The sequence below is a fragment of the Erythranthe guttata genome, chromosome 9, assembly GCF_056151865.1.
Source record: "Erythranthe guttata isolate IM_541 chromosome 9, IM_541, whole genome shotgun sequence".
NCBI classification, from domain to species: Eukaryota; Viridiplantae; Streptophyta; class Magnoliopsida; order Lamiales; family Phrymaceae; genus Erythranthe; species Erythranthe guttata.
In genome coordinates, this window is record NC_142541.1 from 16823576 (window position 1) to 16848662 (window position 25087).

Genomic DNA, 25087 nt, shown 5'->3' on the forward strand with positions numbered 1-25087 from the left:
CCAAGGGGAAAACCACCCACTCTCTCATGGATTCTTTTGACCTCAACGTCCTTCGTTCCTGTCAAGGTTCAGACCCTTCTTTGGGCTCCTTCTCCCAACTCTCTTGCCTTCCCAACTTTTCATGGCTAACTCTTCTTATCCCAGTCTACTCGTGGTCTTTTCTCCTATGTCCTCCATATATTATCTTCGGCAGAACGTCCTAATTTTCCCCATTTAACGGGGTTAATGCGCCTACTCTCGCGGAGTGCGAGGTTGTAACATCTCCTCGAAATTTCTTGATCACCCTAACTTCTCCCACTCTATCCATGACCGAGAATTTTATTTTTATGTGAAAACTTGAGACAATAGCCTCGAACACATTCATCGACGGACACCCCATTATCATATTGTAGGTCGATGAAGCATCTATGATGAGAATTTTTACTGATCGGGTCGCTCAAAGAGGATAAGTCCCTAGAGACAATGGCGAAGTCACTTCTCCCATGGGTTGAACTACCTCTATCGCGAAGCCAACAAGTGTTGTGTCTACTCTCCGTACTGCCAAGTTTAATCACATCTACCGGAAACTCTCGTAGTATATTATGTCCACTGAGCTCCTAGTTTCTACATGTATCCTCGCCACATCGTAGTTGGCAACCACATCCGTAATCACGAGGGCATCATTGTGAGGTTGTTATATGCCTGTTCAGTTTTCTACTCCGAACATGATGGGCGACGCGATGGATACTTGATACATCATGGTTAATTCTCCTATCAACTGTTGGAGCTCGCGCATGTGAGCTCGCCGAGCTCTATTCGAATCTCCTCCCGCGGGACATTCGAAGATTGTATGGATGTAATTGATAGATCAGCACAATCACTGGATCCTACCATTAAGCCTTGATTATAGAGCATATATTGTGCAGCTGAATTTGGCCAGCAAATACGTCTCATTCATTATGTAATATTTCATATATATTTAGAATATCTATTCCATTTATAGATAGGAATTCTCATGTATATAAAGCATGTACAAGTCAGAATGAGAAGCAATGAAATATACTGGTTTCCTATAATTCTTTATGGTATCAGAGCCCTAGAACCATTTTTTTTTCTTTTTCTTCTTCATTATTCAACCATGACTACAGAAAATAGTGAAGTCACGGTTACGACAAATCCCCTTTCATCATCTTCACTCCCTCAAGTTATATCCATCAACACATCAACTCTTATCTCACATAAGTTATCCAAAGGAGGAAATTACTCCATATGGAACTCACAGATGACAAATCTTCTGTTAGGATACGATCTTATGGGTTTTGTGGACGGAACTACTCCATGTCCACCATCTGACGACCCAACCTATAAGACTTGGATTCGTCAAGATAGGTTGCTTCTACTCGCCATTCAAACTGCTGTCACAGGACCGGCAGGACCAATTGTGTCGCGATGCACAAATGCCGCGGAGGCCTGGCATAAACTCAAAACTACCTATGCCAACAAATCTAATACACGGATGGTTGGCCTTATTGATTCTCTCACAAAGGTTAGTCAAGAAGGAAAAAACATTTTTGAATATATGCAATCTGTCAAAACCATTATTGATGATCTTGCTATGATTGGGCATGACTTGAGCGATGGAGAAATTGTAGTTCATACGCTTAATGGTCTCACCAACGACTACAAAGAAATTAAGGCTGCCTTACGTGCAAGAGAGTCACCTATTTCTTTTGAAGAATTGGTCGAAAAACTACTGGACTATGAAACTAGTCTCAAGAACTCGGATATCTCCAACAATGTGGTCTCTATTACTGCTCAATTCTCACAAAAACAGCACCACAAAAAAGGCAGAAGCAGCAACTTCACCACCCCTCCACAACATTCTACACATGGAGGAAGTTATAACAACAAAGTCTATCAGCATTCTTATGGAAATCGTGGAAATCAGAATTATTCGAGTAATAGTTCGGAGTTCCCACCCAATCAGAATTGGAGGCCTCTCTACACAAGGAACCAACCTCGAGTTGTGTGTCAACTTTGTGACAAACCTGGTCATGTTGCAAAGTTTTGCCGATCTCGTCCTTCACCGTCAAACTGGGCACAAGCCAACTTCACGACTCATGAAACTTCAAACAATCCATCAAGTTGGGTAGTTGATTCTGGAGCCTCTCACCACATCACCTCGGATTTACAGAATCTCTCAATCCACTCGGAGTACGGTGGTAATGACAATATAATGGTCGGAGACGGTAATAACGTTCCTATCTCTCATATAGGATCTACTACTCTTAAAACTTGCGATTCTACTTTTACACTCAATAATGTTTTGTGTGCACCCAACATAAAAAGAAATCTTCTATCAGTTTCCCAATTTTGCGCTCAAAATAAAGCTTCTATTGAATTTTTCCATAATTTTTTTCTTGTGAAGGATCTAACCACGGGGGCATCCTTGGTGCGAGGCCGGAGTAGAGGAAATGTGTATGAGTGGCCTGCCTCTGTAATCAATCCACAGTCGTCGAAAAAATACTCAGCATTCCCTGCAACCATATCCAACCTTTCTCCTCCAACAACCAACCTCTGGCATTGTCGTCTTGGTCACCCGTCTTCTCGAATTCTTCATCAAATTATTGCCGCTAATCATTTACCTTTAAGCAAAAAGAGTTTTTCTAACTTCTGCAATGCATGTCTATGTAATAAAAGCCATAAACTTCCTTTTGGCACTTCGACATTAAAATGTTCAAATCCTTTGGAAGTTCTTTTTATGGATGTTTGGGGACCAGCCCCGCTCGTTTCTTTCGATAACTTTCGTTACTACGTTATCTTTGTTGATTATTTTACCAAATACACATGGCTTTTTCCACTCAAAAATAAATCTGATGTTACCCCTGTTTTTGAAAAATTTCAAACTTTGGTTGAACATTATTTCTCTACAAAAATTCAGACCGTCTATACGGATGGTAGTGGTGAAGCCAATGGTCTTGGTCATTCCCTTTCACGAGTTGGAATACAACATCTTAAATCCCCCCCTCATACTCCTGAGCATGTCGGTACCGCTGAGCGCAAACATCGCCATGTTGTTGAAACGGCGCTCACTTTACTGCATCATGCTTCTGTTCCCCTCAAGTATTGGTCTTTAGCCTTTCAAGCATCCGTTTATCTTATTAATCGAATGTCATCTTCTGTCACACATAATAAATCTCCTTTCTTTCACCTCTTTCAAAAGTCGCCAAATTATTTATCATTAAAAATATTTGGTTGTCTTTGTTATCCATGGTTGCGACCATACTCCACTCATAAACTGGATCCACGATCTCGTCCTTGTGTGTTCATGGGTTACTCCACTCAACACCATGCTTACATTTGCCTTGATCCAGTTACAAATAAGGTCTTCATCTCTAGACATGTGGTCTTTGTAGAAAATATATTTCCTTTTCATAATCTTACATCTCACAGCACATCACCAATCGTCAATAATTGGTTTTCCAAACCAGCTTCAACTCCTACAACTTCTCCAGACTTCACAGGTGATTCTGTATTACAAAGCACTAATACTCCGCACGTATCTACACTTCCTGTAACTTCTAATACCTTAACGGAAAATATCTCTCTTTCGTCTAATGACCATCAAAATAAGTTGCCCGTTGAGTCGTCTACTTCTATGACTGATTCTGAGGACCAACTCTCATACTCGAATACCTCCTCCACGTCTCAACCGCGGGATGCATCTCTTCCTTCACAGGTATGTATCTCCTCACCTACACCTTCTTGTTCATCTCCCACCACAGTCCAACCACATCCTTACAACACAAGGCTACGTAATAACATCACCAAACCAAAACAGATCCTTAGCCTTCACTCCACCACTGTTACACCTAATATTGAACCCTCAACTTTTAACCAGGCCCAAAAACATCAAGTGTGGCGTCAAGCCATGACCGATGAATACAATGCTTTAATTTCCAACCGAACATGGTCTTTAGTTCCTCGCACTCCCACACAAAATGTTATTGGGTGTAAGTGGGTTTATAGAATTAAGAGAAATCCTAATGGGTCGATTGCTCGTTATAAGGCTCGGTTAGTAGCGAAGGGCTTTCATCAACGCCCCGGTATTGATTTTTGTGAAACATACAGTCCCGTGGTTAAGCCTGCAACTATTCGAATAATACTTACTCTTGCGGTGACTAACAATTGGCCTCTTCGACAACTCGATGTGAATAATGCATTTTTGCAGGGATCTTTGCTAGAGGAAGTATTTATGGAACAACCACCTGGATATATCAACTCTGATTGTCCCACTCATGTTTGCAAACTGCAAAAAGCTATGTACGGCCTCCGTCAAGCTCCTCGCGCTTGGTATAATGAACTTCGTCAATTTCTACTCTCCAAAGGTTTTACTAATTCTCAATCAGATACCTCCTTATTTATGCTTCAATCCGCCAATTTTGTCATTTATTTGTTGGTTTACGTTGACGATATTATAGTTACCGGGTCCTCGAAGACTCATGTAAATAACATCATCTCTAGTCTCGCTGATCGTTTCTCTCTTAAAGATCTCGGCAATCTATCTTATTTCCTTGGTGTTGAAGTTCATCACACCACCAGGGGCCTATTTCTATCACAAAGGAAATATATATGGGATCTTTTGCATCGTCTTAACATGGCTAATGCTAAACCAGTCTCTACACCTCTTGCAACCACTGAAGTTCTAAAGCTCTATGATGGCTCTCCATCAACTGATGCGACCTTGTATCGCCAAGCTCTTGGATCATTGCAATATCTCTCCTTAACTCGCCCAGATGTCTCATTTGCGATCAACAAGCTATCTCAGTTTATGCATTGTCCTTCAACGCTTCATTGGGGTGCTCTTAAAAGGTTACTTCGTTATCTAGCAGGGACCCTCGATCATGGCTTATTACTTCGCAAGGATTCTCCTCAAACATTGCATGCATTTGCCGATGCCGACTGGGCAGGCGATCCTAATGACCGTACGTCAACTTCTGCATATGTTGTCTTTATTGGTGCAAATCCAATCTCCTGGAGTTCCAAAAAGCAAAAGACTGTTGCTCGATCCTCAACGGAAGCAGAATATCGTGCAATAGCGTCTACCACGACTGAAGTTAATTGGGTCATGAATCTTTTTCAAGAGTTACGTTTGCCTATTTCTCCCACTCCGGTAATCTATTGTGATAATGTGAGTGCAACATATGTTTGTGCAAATCCAGTTTTTCACTCTCGTATGAAGCATATTGCTATCGACTTTCATTTTGTTCGCAATCAAGTTGCCACAGGCCGACTCCGTGTCTCTCATGTTCATACTTCTGATCAACTCGCTGATTCTCTTACCAAACCACTACCTCGTCTTCATTTTGTCAAGCATCGATCCAAGATTGGTGTCCTAAATGGACAGTCAATCTTGCGGGGGCATGATAGATCAGCACAATCACTGGATCCTACCATTAAGCCTTGATTATAGAGCATATATTGTGCAGCTGAATTTGGCCAGCAAATACGTCTCATTCATTATGTAATATTTCATATATATTTAGAATATCTATTCCATTTATAGATAGGAATTCTCATGTATATAAAGCATGTACAAGTCAGAATGAGAAGCAATGAAATATACTGGTTTCCTATAATTCTTTAGTAATTGCTCGGCGGCTGGGATGGCGCACTCTTTCCGACCTTCTCGGCCTCGCATGGCAGTTCGTTTGCCCTTCTTTGGAACTTGGGACTCGAGTCCTGCCCACTTCTCACAAACTCCGAGAGGTTTTTAGTCCTAATTATCATTCTCTCAAATTTGTAACGTAAATGTTGGCACTCGTCAGTAGAATGATCGTGATTATTGTGAAAACAACAATAAGCTCCCGCGGTAGCCGGCTTCTTCGGAACTTCTGAGTATGTTCATGGCCATTTAGGCGTGGGTGATTGACGATGGCCGCACTGAGGGAAGCATAGTTTTCATTTTTCAAAACGTGGCCCAACACGCCTTTCTATATCCGGGTCTCTTCCCTCTGTTGAAGATAGCAAATAACCACGATATTCATTTTTATTAATAAGTAATTTATTATTTTTACTCCATATATCCTCTCGCCTTCCAGAAAGAATTAACGATGGCAGCTCAGCTTGCCGGTGGTGTCTGGTTTTCAATAAATAACTAATATATATATATATATATATATATATATATATATATATATATATATATATATAATAAAACTGAATATCACACCGAATTAACGGTTCGGTGATCGGCATTTACAATTTTTCGTTTGCTTCGGTTCGATCTGTTTACTGACTGGATGAACACCCCCATGTAAATTTGACATTATAAGGGTGATCGTGTAGACAGTACATGGTTAAGTGGTTAAGATAGTGCTTGTAAATATGCAAACTGAAGAGGTTGTTTTATAATATACTTTCTCTGGCCGTAATTTGCCCTAGCAAATATAATAACTAAAGGAAATTATGTGGAGTGAATTGAATGTATAGAAAAATAGGGGGAGTGAAATTATGAGAGTATAAAAAGAGTGAATGCGAACCTTGCTTTTATATATTAATTAATTAATAATACAATATAATATTAGGGGATCACTATTTCAAATCCCAACTTTTGCTTACTTGAATACCAAAAAAATAAAAAATAAATAATTAATTGTAAATTACTTTAATACCCTTATTGAAATTAAAACCAAAAAAATATTACAAATACTATTTTTCTTTCTTAAATACCAAATAATCAAAAACTCAAAACAACCATTTTCCTCCTTACTCACAAACCCCTCACCTCCTCCACCTCCTTCTTCTCCCTCCCCAAAAACCCTTCTAAAAAATCTTCCTCACAACAAACCCTTCTAAAAAATCTCAAAACTAAAGAAATTAAAACCTCACAAAACTTATAAAATTGAGTTATAAGACAATAATATGGTAGTATATATGAAAGGAGAACACATTAAGGTAAGTATCGATGTCTTTTTTGAGCTTCGAAGTCGATTTTGAAGTTTTTTTTTTTTTAAACCCGCCAGCAATTTTCGACACATACAGGTCGATTTTTTGGTCAATTTTCGACACCAACGTGTCGAAAAAAAAAAAAAAAAAAAAAATTCGACACTTACCTGTCGAAAATTCTCCAAATTTCGACAGGTATGTGTCGAAAATTCTCCAAATTTCGACAGGTATGTGTCGAAAAACACTATTGGTTAAAAAAAAAAAAAAAATAAATAAATAAATAAATAACAAATTTCGACACTTACCTGTCGAAAATTCTCCAAATTTCGACAGGTATGTGTCGAAAAACACTATTGGTAAAAAAAAAAAAAAACAGGTATGTGTCGAAAAACACTATTGTTAATTTTTTTTTTTTTTTTTTTTTTTTTACCAATAGTGTTTTTCGACACATACCTGTCGAAATTTGGAGAATTTTCGACAGGTAAGTGTCGAAATTTGTTTTTTTTTTTTTTTTTTTTTTTTTTTTCCGACACGTTGGTGTCGAAAATTGACCAAAGAATCGACCTGTATGTGTCGAAAATTGCCGGCGAGTTTCAAAAAAAAAAAACTTCAAAAAATCGACTTCGAAGCTCAAAAAAGACATCGATACTTACCTTAATGGCTTCTCTTTCCACATATACTACCATATTATTGTCTTATAACTCCATTTTATAAGTTTTGTGAGGTTTTGATTTTTTGAATTTGGAGATGTTTTGGAGGATTTAAGATGATGAAAAAGATAGGGTTTAATTGGGTTGTCGCGGCAGTTACGAGCACATACGGTGGCGTTCGGCGGCGGCGGCGGCGGTGAGGATTGGAGAGGAGAAGAAATGGTGGAGGTTTTTTTTTTTACAACAAAGGGTTTTTTTTTCTTTTTTTTTTATTTGGTTTTTGAATAGGTAATTTCTAAAAAAATTTGATATAATTGATATTTTGTATGTAATGGTGTTTTTGTACTTTTCTTTTTATTTTGGTATTAAGTAAGAAAAAACTGATAAATATGTACTCAATTTTGGTTTTAAACTTGGTAGTATTCAAGTAAGCAAAAGTTGGGATGTAAAATAGTTGCCCCCATAATATTAATAATATAGATTACAACCCATCTCAATCAGCATAAATAATAATCCCCCTATCTCCTAAAAAAAATCGCCGCCGCCGCCCGAGGCGATTGGCGATTGATCCTTCGAGTGCGATAGAGCAGCGGTGAAAGCGATTGGTGATTGATCCTTCGAGTGCGATAGAGCGGCGGGGAAAGGCGATTGATCGTTCGAGTGGGATAGTGCGGCGGCGGCGATTGATTTTTCCATTGGGATAGTGCGGCGGCGATCGAGGTAGCGATAACCGGTAAGCACATCTTACGGTTTACGTTAGACTATTTCAGAATATGAATATGTATCACCGCCGGAAGTGGAGTTTCACTGAATAGCATAAAAGAAACTAGGTATTCTAGATTAGATCTTGTTATATTATAAAATGTTAATTCCCTATCGAGCTAACAGAAAACGTCCAAAGAATACAACTTGCAAATTTGAATCTTCTAGAAATGTGTAGTAAGTTGTTACCAAGTTGAAAGATTTATAGTTACTCTTTAGAGCATCTGTATTAATTACTTTCTAGAATTACCTAGAACTTTATAGAATGATCTAGAGATCACCAACAACCGTGTGACTAAATCAATAACCATCGCCTATTGAAGGTGAAGTAGTATAAATACGAGTAGACGAGCCCCACACAGCTTAAAAACAAGAATATAAAACATGATTCAACAATTTGCTTTTTCGTCTTTCAAGTTCCATACCCGCACTTCATAAATGCTCATATAGTACCACTTGCGGCAAACAACCATGGCCGCCTCGAAAATATCTTCGGCTTGAAGATGTACGAGAATTTCCAATACCATTTCATCGAAAAGAGAGTCTATGTTTGTCGAACTCCTCTTATTTTTACATGTAATCAAGCAATAGGGAGATTCATGTATACACTATTTGCAATTGCTCCTCTTAGTGTACTTTCGAACCATAGTGAGGTTTACGGACCACTCAGGCAGGAAATAAGGGAGGCTGAGAATAATGTCACAACCAATCATAAAAGCATGATGAGGTTGGACATTCCGTCGTTACAACAAGAAATGATAGATCTAAAAAGTGGTTTATCAAAATTGCTGAATGATTTCGATACGGCTACATGGATAGAGATCTCTGAACTTGCGGAGATTGAAGCTCTTAGATTGATGTGGGATATGGGTTGGAAAAAAAGAATTCTGTTTACTTTCCCCTCAGACTCTGTAGATCGAGAGTACTACATAGACGTGATAGCTCGAAAAATCTGCATCCTTCTCGACTATATGATGAATGATCATACTATTAGATAGCTTTTCCCTCAGGAGGCCAAAGAGGCTGGGTTTGCGATACGTGGTAAGATTTAAATCATACATTAATTTTGTAGTGTATACTGAATCTTAGTTTAAGTTATATTCATCTTGGTGACTTCGTATGTTTACTGATGAATTGAAAGGTTCGTATGTTCATGCACTCACATATTTATCTTGAGTTTCTTAATAGGTTTTCGTCAAGTACCGGAACCTTACTAACTAAATTAAATCCTTGTACCAGAAATCCTTTCTAGTGCAGGTCGCTTAAACACGTCGACCGTTGCATCATGTTAAAAATTTCTCCCATGGTAAACACATTCTAAGCATTAAAATTGGCTGTATATTTTTGTTTTTTTAATCCTATCTCTCATCTCATTTATTTCATTTCTTCTGTATTTCTACCAGGATGATGAACCAACTAATCCATCAGGTTTAGAGTCTGTGCAATGTTGTTCTTTGCAAGAACTCTGTTAGCTCTATAGTGGAATTCATATTCTCGCTCCCGGAATATTATCCCGACGAAACTCCACTTCTCAATTTGATAAGGTTACTTCTATCATATTCTAAGCCATGTTTTAGATGTCTGTTTTGGATAGCCTTTTATTCACTTTCTTATAATCAGTAAATTCTCGCTGTACTATATATAACATGTTTGGGATTCGAAGAAAACCTTTTAATTCTGCTTGGTTGGTTGGTTGTGGCTAAAGGTGTTTTAGCAGTTCATTATGCAATTAATCAAGGTTGCTGCCTTGTCACTTGATGTAGTTTTTATCGATACACAGACCGATTATCATTTTTATTGTGCGAAAGAAAGTTATGGCATTAATGCTTTACAGAGAAGTTCGGAGTTGTACGATCGCCAGAGGGGGCACGCGATTTGTTGTGCAACGGATTTGAAAAGGAGTTGTATTTCGCAAATAAAATTTGTTATAACATAATATTTACATATTATTTTTTTGGGGCAGACTTCATTTTGAATTGTTGAAGTAAATTGGATCATGTTGCATGAGGTACCAAAATTGTTTATTTTTTGCAATAGGGGTTATTTTACATACCCCCTAGCCACCAAATAAACTAGGGATAAACCCAAGCCCAAATCATCCTTTGATATACCCCCTGGGGAAGCGAAAGTACTATACTACCCCTATGTGCAATTTTCGGCCAAACTGCATTCAACATTTATGGTCCTGCATTTATCATTTTCGCTGATTTATTTATTATTATTTTCTTTCTTTCTTTTTTTTTTTTTTTTTTTTTAATAAATATGTTTGTTAAATATATATATATATTTATTTTTTAAATTTTTTAAATTTTTTTTAATTAAAAAAAATTATTTTTTTTAATTTTTTTTTATTTAATTTTTTATTTAATTTTCAAAACAATATGTGTACAGTACTGAAAATAACTACATGTAACTATAGTACCTATAGTAATTTATAGTTATGTTCTTTTTTTTAGCACATATTTTAAGTCGATCAATTATATACACACACGAATACTGGCTAATACAAAAAAAATTCATAAACCCAAACAACAAAAATTTACAAATTTCAATATTTATATTATAAATCATCTCAAAACCAATAAAATACAAATAAAAAATACACAAATATACGCATATGTAACTACATGTTACTATAGTAATGTATAGTAATGTATACAGTTTGTTGAACACTGCATCACATGTGACTTCAACCAAATTTTTGACACCTTCAAGGAGAGGAACAATGGCTTTCGTTAAGCTGCAATAACAAAATCGAAAGAAAAAAAATTACTTTAGTGCAAATCAACAAAATTTGAAGAAACATCGAAACACTAAAAAATCAACAAACACTAAGAAATCGTGTGATAGAGAGAGAGAGGTTATTGCTGGGAAATCTACAAATTTTAAATCAAACAGACGGTGAATCCTCACCCCCCCCCCCCCCCCCCCCCACCTCCTACCAAAACCCTAGGCGTCGCTAATAACCACCCACAGTTTCGCGCACCCACAAATGCAAAAAAATATAGAAATAAATCTGTAAACATAAAAACAACGAAATTACCATCAAACTATAGATCTCGACGAGAGGAATCCAACGGTGGGTAGCCCGTCAAATTTCGACCGGTGGAACACAAAATACACCTCCGGCAAGACCACCGTCGTCGAATGAAAAAAAATTGCAGAACCAGATCTGCGCTCCAAACTGAATGAAATCACCACCAAAAGAAAGAGCTCGACGAGAGGAATCCAACGGTAGTTAAACCATCGAATTCCGACCACCGGAGAGAGAGTTATGACTCCGGGAAGCAATTTCGCCGGTGGGAGGTTTGTGGAGGCCGGATTTTGAATCTGGGAGAAGAGAGAGAACGAAATGTGAGTGGGTAGGGTTTAAAACTGATTTTAAAAGGGTATTATAGGTACTTTAAGATGGCCCAGGGGGTATGTCAAAATATTTTCGAAATGAGGAGGGTTTCCCTTAGTTCTATATAATTTGGAAATAAGGGGGTCTACAAAATAACCCCTTTGCAATAACCTACCTTGTGTAATCTCCAATTGCCGTAAAACCTCACGTGTTAAAATAATTGGCAAGGACCACCTATGAAATATAGCAAAGCTGGAAAAGCCGTAACAGCTTATAGTGCACACGCTAGGGGGTGTATTTTTTATCGCAAAAGACCTAATTACCCTTCATCACAAATTTAAAAATTACAGATTCACCCTGAATTTCTTATGAGCACAAAAGTGAAGTTTTCAATTTTTTTTATTTCAGTCCCTTACACTTTCTAAAAAGCCCTCTCTTACACCACGCCCAAAACCACCATTGCCGGCAAACTCAAAAAACTCCGAACTAGCCGTCCAGCTCTGCCACCACCTCCTCTTCGCCGCCCGCCTCACCAACTCCCCCGCCGTCTACGACCGCGCTCTCCACCGCGTTCCCGTTGACCTCACCAAGACTTGTATTTTTTAGTTGAGAAGTAAAACGAGCATTAATTAATAAACTTAAAAGGTGACTGTCTAGACTCTAGAGTCATAGTTATAGGAATCGAATTAGGGATCGGGTCTCAAAGAAGAAAGGGGAATTTGTGAAAACGACGCCGTTAGTGACAATGAACTTAATGAATATGGGCCGCACACTGAAGCTCGATCTGGAGTTGTTGGAATAAACCGGGAACAAAAAAAGACAGCTGTTAGATTTTTATTGGATGATGAAAAAGGTATATATTATTTCAGTACAATAAAATTCCCAAAATAATGGTAACACAGTCACACACACACACACATATATATATATAATACACTACACACACATAAAAATGGTAATAGAATTTCATCATTCAATCAGATGTTCTGAAGCAAATTGTTCATAGAGAGAAAGAAATGTACTATAGTCACACAGTCGTCAAAGCTGGACAAGAACTTGGCTGATGTGCACCATGATCAGTTGTGTGGTCTGAATTCGGACTAACGGCTCCATTATCACTTGCTATTTCTTGATCTAACGTGACCGGGATTACTGTGCTGCTACAACGACGATTTTGAATTGGTGATGCATTAATTTCGCGGTCTTCTTTAGAACGAAAAGATTTAGGGTCTCTTTGATCGAAATGCATGGAAATCGTGCGTAATTTGGAACAAGTTGTTGTGCCAGAATTGGAGATGACCCCCCGAATAAAATCTCTGTTATTGTAGAGATAGGACACTAGAAATATCAAAAGGCAAGTCCCCGTGATTCCCGTTGTTACTCCAAACAGGATTTTGAAACTTTTCAAGCTGATTTCTGTCGGCAAGTTTTCCGATGGATAACATGTAGATTCTCTTATCCAACGTCCCCTTATTTCGGATAGCTTTTGATTATCTGTCTGTTTGACGATTGCACGAGAGACATCGGCAACTAATGGCGAGCCCTTGGGGAATGCCTGTCAATTTTATTTTATTTTTGTTTTTGCAGAGTGATTATTACATACTACAGCTATATAAATATAGACACAGTTTGTAAGAAGTTGACTATAATACTTACAAAGGCAATGCCCTCGGGGAGTTTGAATCCATCTACCGCGTAGTTGTTGCAGTACTTTGATAAGAAGAGATTGCTGTAAGAAGTGCGGGAAAACATGGCCGTTATGCTACCATTTCTCAAGGCATTATCAAATTCCTCTGGAGTTGAATACCGCTTGATGTTGGAACCGTTGAATCCCTGCCCTTTCAAGAATTCGCTAATGAAAGAGCCTTCGCGGCATCCAACATTGTCTCCGTTTTTAGCAAGCGTAGTTACATTTGTTTTGGAACGTACAGCCCTGGGTACTGCTATTATAGAAGAAAGACTTGCTGTGTAAGTTGAGCTCAGTATCAGCAGAACAAACACCCAGACCGCTAACACCAGCCGAGATAAATTGCTCACTATTTTTTCCCCTACAACAAAAATGTATATGTAACTCACTCATTATAAGTCAACAACAAACAGAGACATTGAGTTATTAGCGTGATGAACGCGTCTGAACGGAGGAACAAGGAAGATGATTACTCACGGTTGGCAAATACTAAAGACATTAAGGGGACGTAAAAGATGAGGCCAACGTGTTGTGTAGGGGGGCCTCTGAAATCTGTGTTGAACCTATGTTCGAGAATCCACAGAGCAAATCCAGTCAAAATGAACAGGGCTATGGCAGTTAACCATAGATTACGTTCGAGGGGCTCCATGAATATCGATGTTCTATTCAGATTCTCATACTCGATTTTCTGTGTCCATGTAACCCCATCGTCTTCGATTGGAAGAGTAAAGTCGACATATTCTGATCTCGTGTATGTGACCGTTATGTCTCCAACAGCTGCATCGTATATCTACAACAAGTCAAACATAAAAAAAAAACGTGAATGAAAATATAAATACAAAGTAGTGTTATCAGCTAATAAATCATGGTATCATTTTACCCCATTAGAAACTTGTCTTATTAGTTCATCGTAGCTCCCCGCACTTGTGCCGTCGGATCTTTCAAACGGGACATATTCGTATCGCACTGAATAAGGTAGTGCAGCCATGACAGAATCAAACAAATCTATGTACAATCCATTTATTTTGGTACTTTTTGTACGAGGATCCTTTTCTACTTTTAAATATTCTGGAAAACCAGCTACAGCTGGAACTTCAACTCTAAGTTTTTTTCCACTTACCGGGACCTCCCATCCCTTTGGCACATTCATCGATTCTCCGGGCCATTTAATATCGTCCAATTTCTCACCCGAAAAACCCGTCATGTTCGCATTCATTTGACTTGAGTTTTGCAGTAACGGTGTCCATATTCCAACTTCTCTCAACTCCTTTCCATTTATATTCACTATTTGGAAAGATGACGACTCTAGTTTCCCGTTAACCAAATGGAAGTTCCCTGAGAGACCTTTGAAATTAGTTTCATTAAGTGCTGCCAAAAGTTGTGGACCTGTTTGTGATGTTCCTGTACTAAACATGTAGGTAGAGTTAGAAGCACTTGTGTTTTGCAAATAACTCGACTCCCTAAATCCGATTTTTTCGATAGCCGTAGCCAATGCCCACAAAGTATCGTAAGCCCACAACCCGTAAATGTTAATCTCTGGTGGTGAATCGATCTTAGAACAAGAGGTCTTACACCAACAACTCCTTGCATGGACTCTACAACATCTGAAAGCTTTGAATCGAACAACTCCAAGATCCCGGTGGTTACGACCCACACGTAGTTTAGTTTTCATCTTGTACAACTCTTGGAGGATGAAGTCGTCACTTGCTGAGAGTGGAACAACGCTTCTGTAAGAGACTCTAGCATTTACTTGCTGAAATGCATTAGCCAAGTAAGGAGTAATTCCGTTACCAAAGTCTGAATCTTCGTATACGAGAACAATTTGATACCATCGGAAGTACTTAATTATGGCAGCAACAGCATCAACTTGAGCAGCATCATTTAGTGCTGTTTGAACAAAATAGGAAGTAGCTTGTGGATAGAAAGAAGGACTCGTCGCTGAGAAAGAAATGATCGGCACATGTGCTGCATTTCCAAGTCCAATCACAAACTCGGCTTGTGTAGATGTTTGAGGACCGATAATCGCATCAACTTGTAAATCCTTCATCAAATTGAGAGCTGCATCCGAAAAATTAAATATAATCATGTGAGTTTTTAATGTACACACACACACACACACACACACACACACACACACACACACACATATAGCAAAAGGGAAGTATTAGATACCACTATTTGCAGCACCGGTGACTTGTCTTCTTGAATCCTTTGGATGAAGCACAATCCTTGTCGAATAATTTGTGTGAACCGAGTAAAAATCGGAGAGGGCCAACGACAAGCTGGTCATGCCTATGCGCCCGTTTGTGGAATTTGCATCAAGAATAACACCAACTTGAAAGGTTGTATTTCGCTGTGAATTGCAAAATGAGAGAAATAGACTAACTACTGAGAGAAATAATATGAAGAAATGCATTTTCAAGTTTGGCAGTTTTGATTTAACTTTCTGATCAGGCCATCTAGTGTATGCATATATACAGGCAACAAGTTGAACTGAGTGTCATTAGCATAATTATGTTTGAATTGTTAAAAGTCCACTCAGATTATAACTTATCTTACACATTTGGCAGGCAATTAAATATAGATAAATCCCTAGGATTAGGACAATTTCTGAGAATTTTCGAGAAATAAACGACCATTATTCCCATGATATTGATGAATTCAAAATGATGTAACTGAAGTTGCTTAGGTGTCGGAGACTAATTAATGTCAACGAGAAATCTTAGATGATGGCTCTTCTAATGACTGAGAAGCTCATAACATCATATCACTATTCTTCCATAATAAATAAGTTCTTGCTCTCTTTATTTGCAATTTTGGAGATTTTATGCTACACTTGATGAATTTTATCAGTGTATAGATCCATGCATCTATATATGACACATTTATGGAGTAGTAATTGCTTACAGTTGACAATGGAATTAATCCAAAAACAATTACAAACATAGAAACAGAAAATGGATTTGAATGTAACAATATTACAGAACTAGTTATAAGTATCATGAAAGTACATAGAAGCTAAAATGTAGGAGCAAAAACAATATTGAACCATAGAAACAAAAGCAAGCTACACCACTATGATGTTTTCTGGATTTGATTGACGATGATTTTGATTGGGCGATTCATTAATTTCATCGTCTTCTTCTTTAGAATGAAACGATTTAGGGTCTCTTCGATCGAAATGCATGGAAATTGCGCTTAGTTTGGACCAAGTTGTGGTTTCGGAGTTTGAGAAGATCCTCCTAACGACATCTCTGTTTTTGTAGAAATACGAGACTAGAAATGCCACAAGGCAAGTCCCTGTGATTCCCGCGGTTATTCCAAACAGGACTTTGAAGCTTTTCAATTCGACAGTTTGCCGCAAGCCGGGCTCATATTCACCACACGTCTTTTCTATCCCTTTTTCATTTGTTTTCGAAATATTGTGATTGTCTGTCTGTTTGATGATAGCACGAGAGACATCGGCAACTAACGGCGAGCCCTTGGGGAATACCTGTCAATTTTTTTTTTTCAAAAGAATAATAATAATTGTTATTATGATCATCATTATTACAAGTATACATCAACAAAATAAATATAGACAGAGGCTGAGAAAGAAATTAATACTTACAAAGGCAGAGCCCTCCGTAAAATAGGTTGAGCCAACTTTCATGTACGTCTTGTTACAGTACATGGATAAGAAGACATCGGTGTAAGGAGTTCGAGAAAACATGGCCTTTATGCCACCATTTTCACTTCCTTTAGCCAATGCAATATGAAAATCCTGTGGAAGTTTGTACGTCCTAATCTTTGATTCGTCGAATCCTAGCCTTTTCACAAACTCATAAATGAAAGAGCCTTCGCGACATCCAACATAGTCTCCGTTTCTAATAAGCCTACTTACGTCTGAATCACCGTTTTGGTCAAGCTTGTTTATTGTAAATATTGCCGAAAGACTTGCTGTGTAAGTTGAGCTCAATATCAGAACAACAAATACCCAAACGACTAGAACCAGTCGAGCTAAATTGCTCACTATTCTCTCCCCTACACACATCATGTATATATTAATTAGTTATTAGTATATATATACAAGGATTGATCAATATACATATGTGTGTGTTTCTGATATTACTCACTGTTGGCAAATGCTAATGTCATGAAGGGGATGTAAAAGATGAGGCCGACGTGTTCTGAAGGGGGGCCTCTGAAATCTCTGTTAAATCTATGTTCAAGAATCCACATAGCCACTCCAGTGAAAATGAACATGGCTATGGCAGTTAACCATAATTCACGTTTGAGGGGCTGCACGAAAAAATATTTACCCTTGTTTTCGTCATCATGCGGGATTTTCTGTGTCCTGGTAATCCCTCCTTGTGCAATCGGGAAAGTGAAGTCGACATATTCTGATCTCGCAGATGTGATCGTTATGTCTCCAACAGCAGCATCGAAGTTCTGAAATGTCAGAAAACATTAAAAAAAAAAAAAAAAAAAAAAAAATCAAGTGTCAAGACATGAGAATAAACACAAATTCAGTTTTATCAATGTTGGTATCTTAATTACTTTTTACCCCATTGAAAACTTGGTAGGACAAATCATCGTAGCTCCCCGCACTTGAGGCGTTAGATGTTTGAACCGCCGTTGAGGCATTAGATATTTCAAACGGGATAAATTCATATTCGACTGTGTAAGGTAGTGCTGCCATGACATATTTGAACAAATCTACGTACAATCCAGTGATATTGTCCTTTTCTACATTTACAAATTGTGGAAAACCAATATTTGCTGGAACTCCAACTCTAAGCTTTTTACCGCTTGCTGAGACCTCCCATCCCTTTGGTACGTTCCTCGATTCTCCCGGCCACGTAATATTCTTCAACTTCTTACCTGCAAAACCCGTTATGTTCGCATTCATTTGACTTGGAATTTGCAATATTGGTTTCCACAATCCAACTTGTGTTAGCTCCGTTCCATTTACGTACAATATTTCAAAAGATGATGGCTCTAGTTTCCCATTAATCAATCTGAAATTCCCGGAGAGTCCGGTAAAATTAGTATCCAACGTTGCAGCCAGAAGATTTGGACCTGTTTGTGACGTTCCAGTAATAAATATGTCGGTAGAGTTAAGAGCATTTGTGTTCTGCAAATAACTTGGCTCCCTAAATCCTGTTTTTTCAGCAGCCATAGCCAATGCCGACAAGGTATCATATGCCCACAGCCCATAAATGTTGATCTCTCGTGGTGGAGGAATCATTGGATTAATCTCTACAAACTTCTTCTTCCAGCTTACAGTGGTGGACTTGAGTTTTCTTGATCTTGGAATATGAGGTTTTACACCAACAACTCCTTGCATAGAATCGACAACGCTCGGTTCCAATGAATAAAATAAATTCATGAGCCCGCTGGTCACTATTCACGCGTAGCCTTCACTCATCATTTCCGCTTCCTTTGCTTTCAGGAAGATTCTAGAAGCAAGAAGGGCTGTAGTATGCACCACAAACACCCTTGTCTGCATTTTTTTCATCTTGTGCAGCTCTTGAAGAATGAAATCATCGGTTGCTGAGGCTGGGATAACGCTTCTGTATGAAACTCGAGCGTTTACTTGTTGAAATGCAATAGACAGTAAAGGAATAATGCCATTACCATAATCTGTATCTTCATATATGAAAACGACTTGATGCCAACGAAAGTACTTAAGACCAGGAATCGAATCAAGCACGTGGAGGTTGAAAAGTCGTGCATTTTTTGTACGGAGCCTGAAACTGTGGTGCATTTGTTTTTCGGATGCACGTTTACTTACAACATTTGGAGCATTATTCGGGAATGGATGGGCTTCCCTCGGGCTGCAACTACGCTCAAGAGTGCTTTGAAATGGCTGAAGAAGGAGGCTCGTGGCTCATGTTGGCGGCAAAAAGCGAAGAAGGTGGCCCTTGCTTACACCGTTTATCAGATTTGGAGTGCTCGCAATCGGAAATTTTTTGAGAACGAGACGCCTAGGATTACTGAGATGGTGCGTAAGATCAAGATACTCGTTTACAAGACGGTTTTTGCCTTGTTTCCGCAATCAGCTTTGCAAATCGTGCATCCCTGATTGTTTTTTGATCTTTGGTTTGCACTTGACCCTTTTTGATCTTTGGTTTGCACTTGACCTGTGGGGTCTTGTTCATGTATAGGCATTGATATATATTTTTTTGATTACACTGCCTGGGTATGCCCAGTGTATTTGTAAAGTCCGTTTTGATCTATATATTTCACATTTACCGATCAAAAAAAAAAAAAAAAAAAAAGTACTTAACTATGGCGGCAACAGCTTCAACTTGAGCAGAATCGTTTATGGCTGTTCGGACGAAATACTGAGTTTGAGGACGAAGAGAAGGGCTTGTTGCTGTGAAAGAAATGATTGGCACTTTCGCTGCGTCTCCAAGACCAGACACAAAGTTTGCTTGTGCAGATGTTTGAGGACCGATTATCGCGTCAACTTGCACATCCTTCAACAAATTGAGCGCTGCATATATCCATAGTATAGAATCATGTGAGAATCAATCACCTTGTTGGATTATACACACCATCACACAAACATAAAACAAGCAAGAGTATCGAGACAAAGAATGGTTTGATCAACTATGGGAGACGATAAGATTGGCATCTAATCTTTTTACGAGAAACAAAGTTCAAAGATCAAAGCTGAGAAGTTTTAACAAGTTGTTCAAACCACACAAAGCAAAAATATTGGAGCAAAAGGGAAGGATTAGATACCACTAGCTGCAGCAAAGGTGACTTGGGGTCCTGAATCGCGTGGATGAAGCACAATTCTTGTCGTATAATTTGCAAGAGATGAATAAAAGTCGGAGAGCGCTAAAGACAAGCTGGTCATGCCTATGCGTCCGTTTGTGGAATTGGCATCAAGAATGACACCAACTTGAAAGGTTGTATTTCGTTGTGAATTGCAAAATGAGAGAAATAATATGGAGAAATGCATTTTCATGTTTGGCAATTTTGATTTTATTTTCTGATCAGGAGGCCATCCAGTGTACGCATACATACAATCAACAAGTAACTAAGTTGAACCGATAAAGTTTTGTTAAACGGAAAAATCAATGAGAAAGATTCATTAGCATAATTTTATTTTGAATTGTTAAAAGTCTACTCAGATTATAACATATCCTATTCTTTAGTAGGCAATTAAATATAGATAGATAGATCTTGCAACACTCATTCTGTAAGTCCATAGGATTCGGACAATTTCTCAGCATTTTCTTTTCATTTCAAGAAACGAGAATTAAGTGCGTCGTTGTCATGAATCAGTGATGATATTTCCTGCAATAAATAAACCAGCATTCGATCATATTCAGTATTTGTGTAAGGATATAGCTTAATGTCAATAAGTGGCTCTTCTGATGAGTATTCAGCTCACTGCTCACAGCATTATTCTTCCATATTAAAAAGAAAAAAGATAAATATTCTCATACACTGAGTTTTTTAATGTATTATAAAAAGAAAAACAGAATTGGACTAACAGAATTTCAGATAGAACATCGAATCGGGGTGCAATTCTTCATTTTCTAATTCCTATTAACCGGCACTCGGTTCCGACAAACTTTTCTCTTGGAAGAATTGATTTTTCATTTTTCTGCTCAGCTGAAATAAAAAAGCTGGTAAAAATACAATCTCTTTGCCAGATTACTTCACCAATTCATAATACCAACCCCAATCATAACACAGTCACATATATATACATGCACATAAAGATATAACCAGCATGCCGTCACAAAAGAAGTTCGTAGCCGTCATAGGAAAAACGGATAGAGACAAGAAAAAGACTATTCAGAAATGTACTAACTACAGTCACACAGCTGGAAACTAATTTAGTTAATGTGCAGCTGCAGTTATGCGGTCCGGATTTGGACTATCGGCTCCATTTTCGCTTGCCGTTTCTTGATCCCACTGAACCTGAAATTCTGTGCTACGACAGCAACAACGATTGTGATGCACATGTGGACTTGGCGATGCACTAATTTCGCTGTCTTCTTTAGACGGAAAATATCTGGGGTCTCTTTTATCGAAGTGCTTGAAAATTTCGCGTACTTTGAACCAAGTTGTTGTGCCAGAATCGGAGATGGTGGTCCGAACAAAATCTCTGTTCCCGTAGAAATACGAGACTAGATATACCAAGATGCAAGTCCCTGTGATTACCGCTGTTATTCCAAACAGGATTTTGAAACTTATCAGGCGGATTTGTGTCGAATAGTCCTCCGGTTGATCTGTGCACGCAGATTCTCTTATCCAACGTCCCCTTATTCTGGGGATTTTTAGGCTGTCTGTCAGTTTAACGATTGCACGAGACACGTCAGCAACTAACGGTGACCCTCTGGGGAATACCTGTCATTTTTTTTATTTTTTTTGGAAACACTGATTATTACACACTATATATATTATAGCTACAAACAAGGATCGAAAGAAATTACTAATACTTACAAAGGCAATGCCCTCGGTGAGATTGGAGCCGACTTTCATGTACTTGTTACAGTTCTTGGATAAGAAGAGATTGGTGTAAGAAGTGCGAGAACACAACGCCTTTATGCTACCATTACTCAATGCATTATCAAATTCGTCTGAGGTTCTATAACGTATGATGTTGGAATCGTCGAATCCCAGATTTCTCAAGTAGTCAATAATGAAAGAGCCTTCGAGGCATCCAACATTGACTTTGTTTTCGACAAGCGTAGCTACAGTTATGGTAGCATTTATAGGCTTGGGTACTGTTAATATAGAAGAAAGATTTGCCGTGTAAGTTGACGTCAATATCAGCACGACGAATATCCAGACAGCTAACACCAGTCGGGCTAAATTGCTCACTATTTTTTCCCCTACAAAAAATATATTTGTGAACATAATTACTACCAAGTCAAAACGACAAAAAAAAAACAACGAAAAAACAGACAACATACAAGAATTAATACTCACTGTTGGCAAACACTAATGACATGAAGGGGATGTAAAAGATGAGGCTGATGTGGTCTGAAGGGGAACCTCTGAAAGCTTCGTTAAACCTGTGCTCGAGAAACCACAACGACAATCCAGTGAAAATGAACAGCGCTAACGCAGTTAACCACAGTTTAAGTTCGAAGGGCTTCAAGAATTTTGTTGTTTCAGATTCATACTGAACCTTCTGTGTCCAGGTAACCCCTCCTTCTTCAACTGGAAGAGTGAAGTCAACATCTTTTGATCTACTGGTTGTGATGCTTATGTCTCCAACAGCAGCATCAAATTTCTATGTATAAATTATCAAAAAAAAATATTATGAATGCATGCATACAAAATTCAAGTTTTTAATCTTGGTACTATCTATCAATCTTACCCCATTTAGAACTTGACGTGCCAACTCATCGTAGCTCCCAGCATTTGTGCCGTCGGAATTTTCAAACGGAATGTATTCATATCGGACTGCGTAAGGCAGTGCTGCCATGACAGAATCAAACAAATCGATGTACAGTCCACTTATCTTGTTACTGTTTGTTTGAGGATCCTTTTCGACTTTTACAAATTCATCAAAACCAGCTTTTGCTGGAACTCCAACTCTAAGCTTTTTACCACTTACCGGAACCTCCCATCCCTTTGGTACGTTCCTCGATCCTCCAGGCCACGTAATATCGCCCAATTTCTCACCTAAAAAACCCGTCATGTTCGCGTTCGTTTGGCTTGAATTTTGCAATAGTGGTGTCCATATTCCAACTTCTCTCAGCTCCGTTCCATTTATATTCACTATTTGAAAAGATGACGACTCTAGTTTCCCGTTAACCAAATGGAAGTTCCCAGAGAGACCGACGAAATTAGTTTCGTTCATTGCTGCCCGAAGTTGTGGACCTGTTTGTGATGTTCCTGTAGTAAACATGTAGGTAGAGTTAGAAGCACTTGTGTTTTGCAAATAACTCGACTCCCTAAATCCGATTTTTTCGATAGCCGTTGCCAATGCCCACAAAGTATCGTATGCCCACAACCCGTAAATGTTAATCTCTGGTGGTTGAGGATCTCGTGGATAATCACTTTCAAACTTCTCTTTCCACTTTATAGTTGTAGAATCGAGCGTAATCGATCTTGGAACAAGGGGTCGTACACCAAGAACTCCTTGCATCAACTCTACACCATTTGAATCGTTTGGATTAAAGAACTCCAAGATCCCGGTGGTTACGATCCACACGTAGCCTTCACTAATCATTTCTGCTTCCTTTGCTTTCAAGAAGATTCTAGAAGCAAGAGGGCTCGAAGTATGAACCACAAACACCCTTGTCTGCATGGTTTTCATCTTGTACAGCTCTAGGAGGATGTAATCATCGGTTGCTGATGTGGCGATAATGCTTCTGTACGAAACACGAGCGTTTACTTTTTGAAATGCGTTGGCCAAGTAAGGAGTAATGCCAATACCGTAATCTGAATCTTCGTATATGAGAACTACTTGAGACCATTTAAAGTACTTAACTATGGCGGCGACAGCATCAACTTGAGCAGCATCGTTTATGGCTGTCTGAATGAAATACGAGCCTTTAGGATAGAAAGAAGGAGTTGTCACAGAGAAAGAAATGATCGACACATGTGCTGCGTCTCCAAGACCGATTACAAAGTTTGCTTGTGCAGATGTTTGTGGACCGATTATCGCATCAACTTGCACATCCTTCAACAAATTGAGCGCTGCATATATCCATCGTATAGAATCATGTCAGTTGATTGATCTCTTATTGCATTTACACACGCGGACGCAAAAACATATATGAGATCAATCCATGCAGCCTTATGATTACTTTCTTAACTATATATATAAAGCAAGTTTAGAAAATTCGATAGCTCGAAATTAGAACGGTGTGATGTCGATGAAAGAAAATTAGCATTTGAACACAAAAAGCAAGTATGTATATATATGTGTATGTAGCAAAAGGGAAGTATCGGATACCACTATTTGCTGCACCGGTGACTAGCCCTTTTGAATCCATTGGGTAAAGCACAATCCTTGTCGAATAATTTGCATGAATTGAATAAAAATCGGAGAGAGCTAGTGACAAGCTGGTATTGCCTATGTGTGCCGTTGCGGAATCGGAATCAAGAATCACACCAACTCGAAAGGTTGTATCTTGTTGTGCATCGCACAAAGACAGAAATAGACCGAGTAGTGAGAGAGAGATGAAGAAACGCATATTCGTGTTTGGCAGTTTCGATGTAGTTTTCTGATCAGGCAATCCAGTACTATATATATATATATATATATATATATATATATATATATATATATATATATATATATATAAGCAACAAGCAACTAAGTTGAACTGATTGAGTTTCATTAAAAATAAAAATAAAATATAAATGAGAAGGTTTCATTGGAATAGTTTTATCTTGAATTGTTAGAAGTCTACTCAGATTAAAACATATATCCTAATATTTGGTAGACAATTAAATATAGATAGATACTGCATCACTACTTCTGTAACTCCATAGAATTAGGACAGTTTCTGAGCATTTTCTTTTATTTTTAATTTTAATTTATTGCTAAATATTCGAGGTTGACTATTCTTAAATTCCATGATGTTGATGAATTCAAAATGATGTCTGAGTACCAGGTTTTCCAGACTAATAAATGTCAACAGCAAATCTAACATGGCTCTTGTAATGATTGAGGAGCCACATACCATTATTCTTCCATAATAATAAATTAAAAACTTCGAGAGAAGATGTCGAGTTTTGAAAAATATG

At 38.3% G+C, this 25087-nt stretch overlaps 2 protein-coding genes and 1 long non-coding RNA gene across 4 annotated transcripts; 1 reads left to right on the forward strand and 2 right to left on the reverse strand.

Annotated features, from left to right (window-relative positions):
• The first annotated feature begins 9450 nt into the window (after positions 1-9450).
• LOC105975832 (uncharacterized) lies at positions 9451-10327 on the forward strand. Of its 2 annotated transcripts, XR_016033691.1 has the most exons (3): positions 9451-9480; positions 9579-9645; positions 9743-10327. It is a non-coding gene; the product is annotated as an uncharacterized LOC105975832 (long non-coding RNA). The 2 variants fall into 2 exon arrangements; XR_016033690.1 differs by lacking the exon at positions 9451-9480 and having other exon boundaries at positions 9487-9645.
• Positions 10328-14240: 3913 nt separating this feature from the next.
• LOC105975415 (glutamate receptor 2.7) lies at positions 14241-20330 on the reverse strand. The gene is given in 8 exon segments (XM_088822811.1): positions 14241-15427; positions 15542-15722; positions 16443-16862; positions 16980-17392; positions 17485-17800; positions 17916-19220; positions 19633-19850; positions 20102-20330. Coding segments are annotated over 8 exon segments (4269 nt in total).
• Positions 20331-20989: 659 nt separating this feature from the next.
• LOC105975414 (glutamate receptor 2.7) lies at positions 20990-24582 on the reverse strand. The gene is made up of 5 exons (XM_013000612.2): positions 24291-24582; positions 22704-24031; positions 22310-22616; positions 21821-22212; positions 20990-21724 (listed from the first exon to the last, which is right to left on the reverse strand). The coding sequence occupies exons 1-5, from the start codon at positions 24529-24531 to the stop codon at positions 21215-21217; spliced, it is 2778 nt and encodes a 925-aa protein (XP_012856066.2). The 5' UTR covers positions 24532-24582; the 3' UTR covers positions 20990-21214.
• Between the last annotated feature and the right edge of the window lie 505 nt (positions 24583-25087).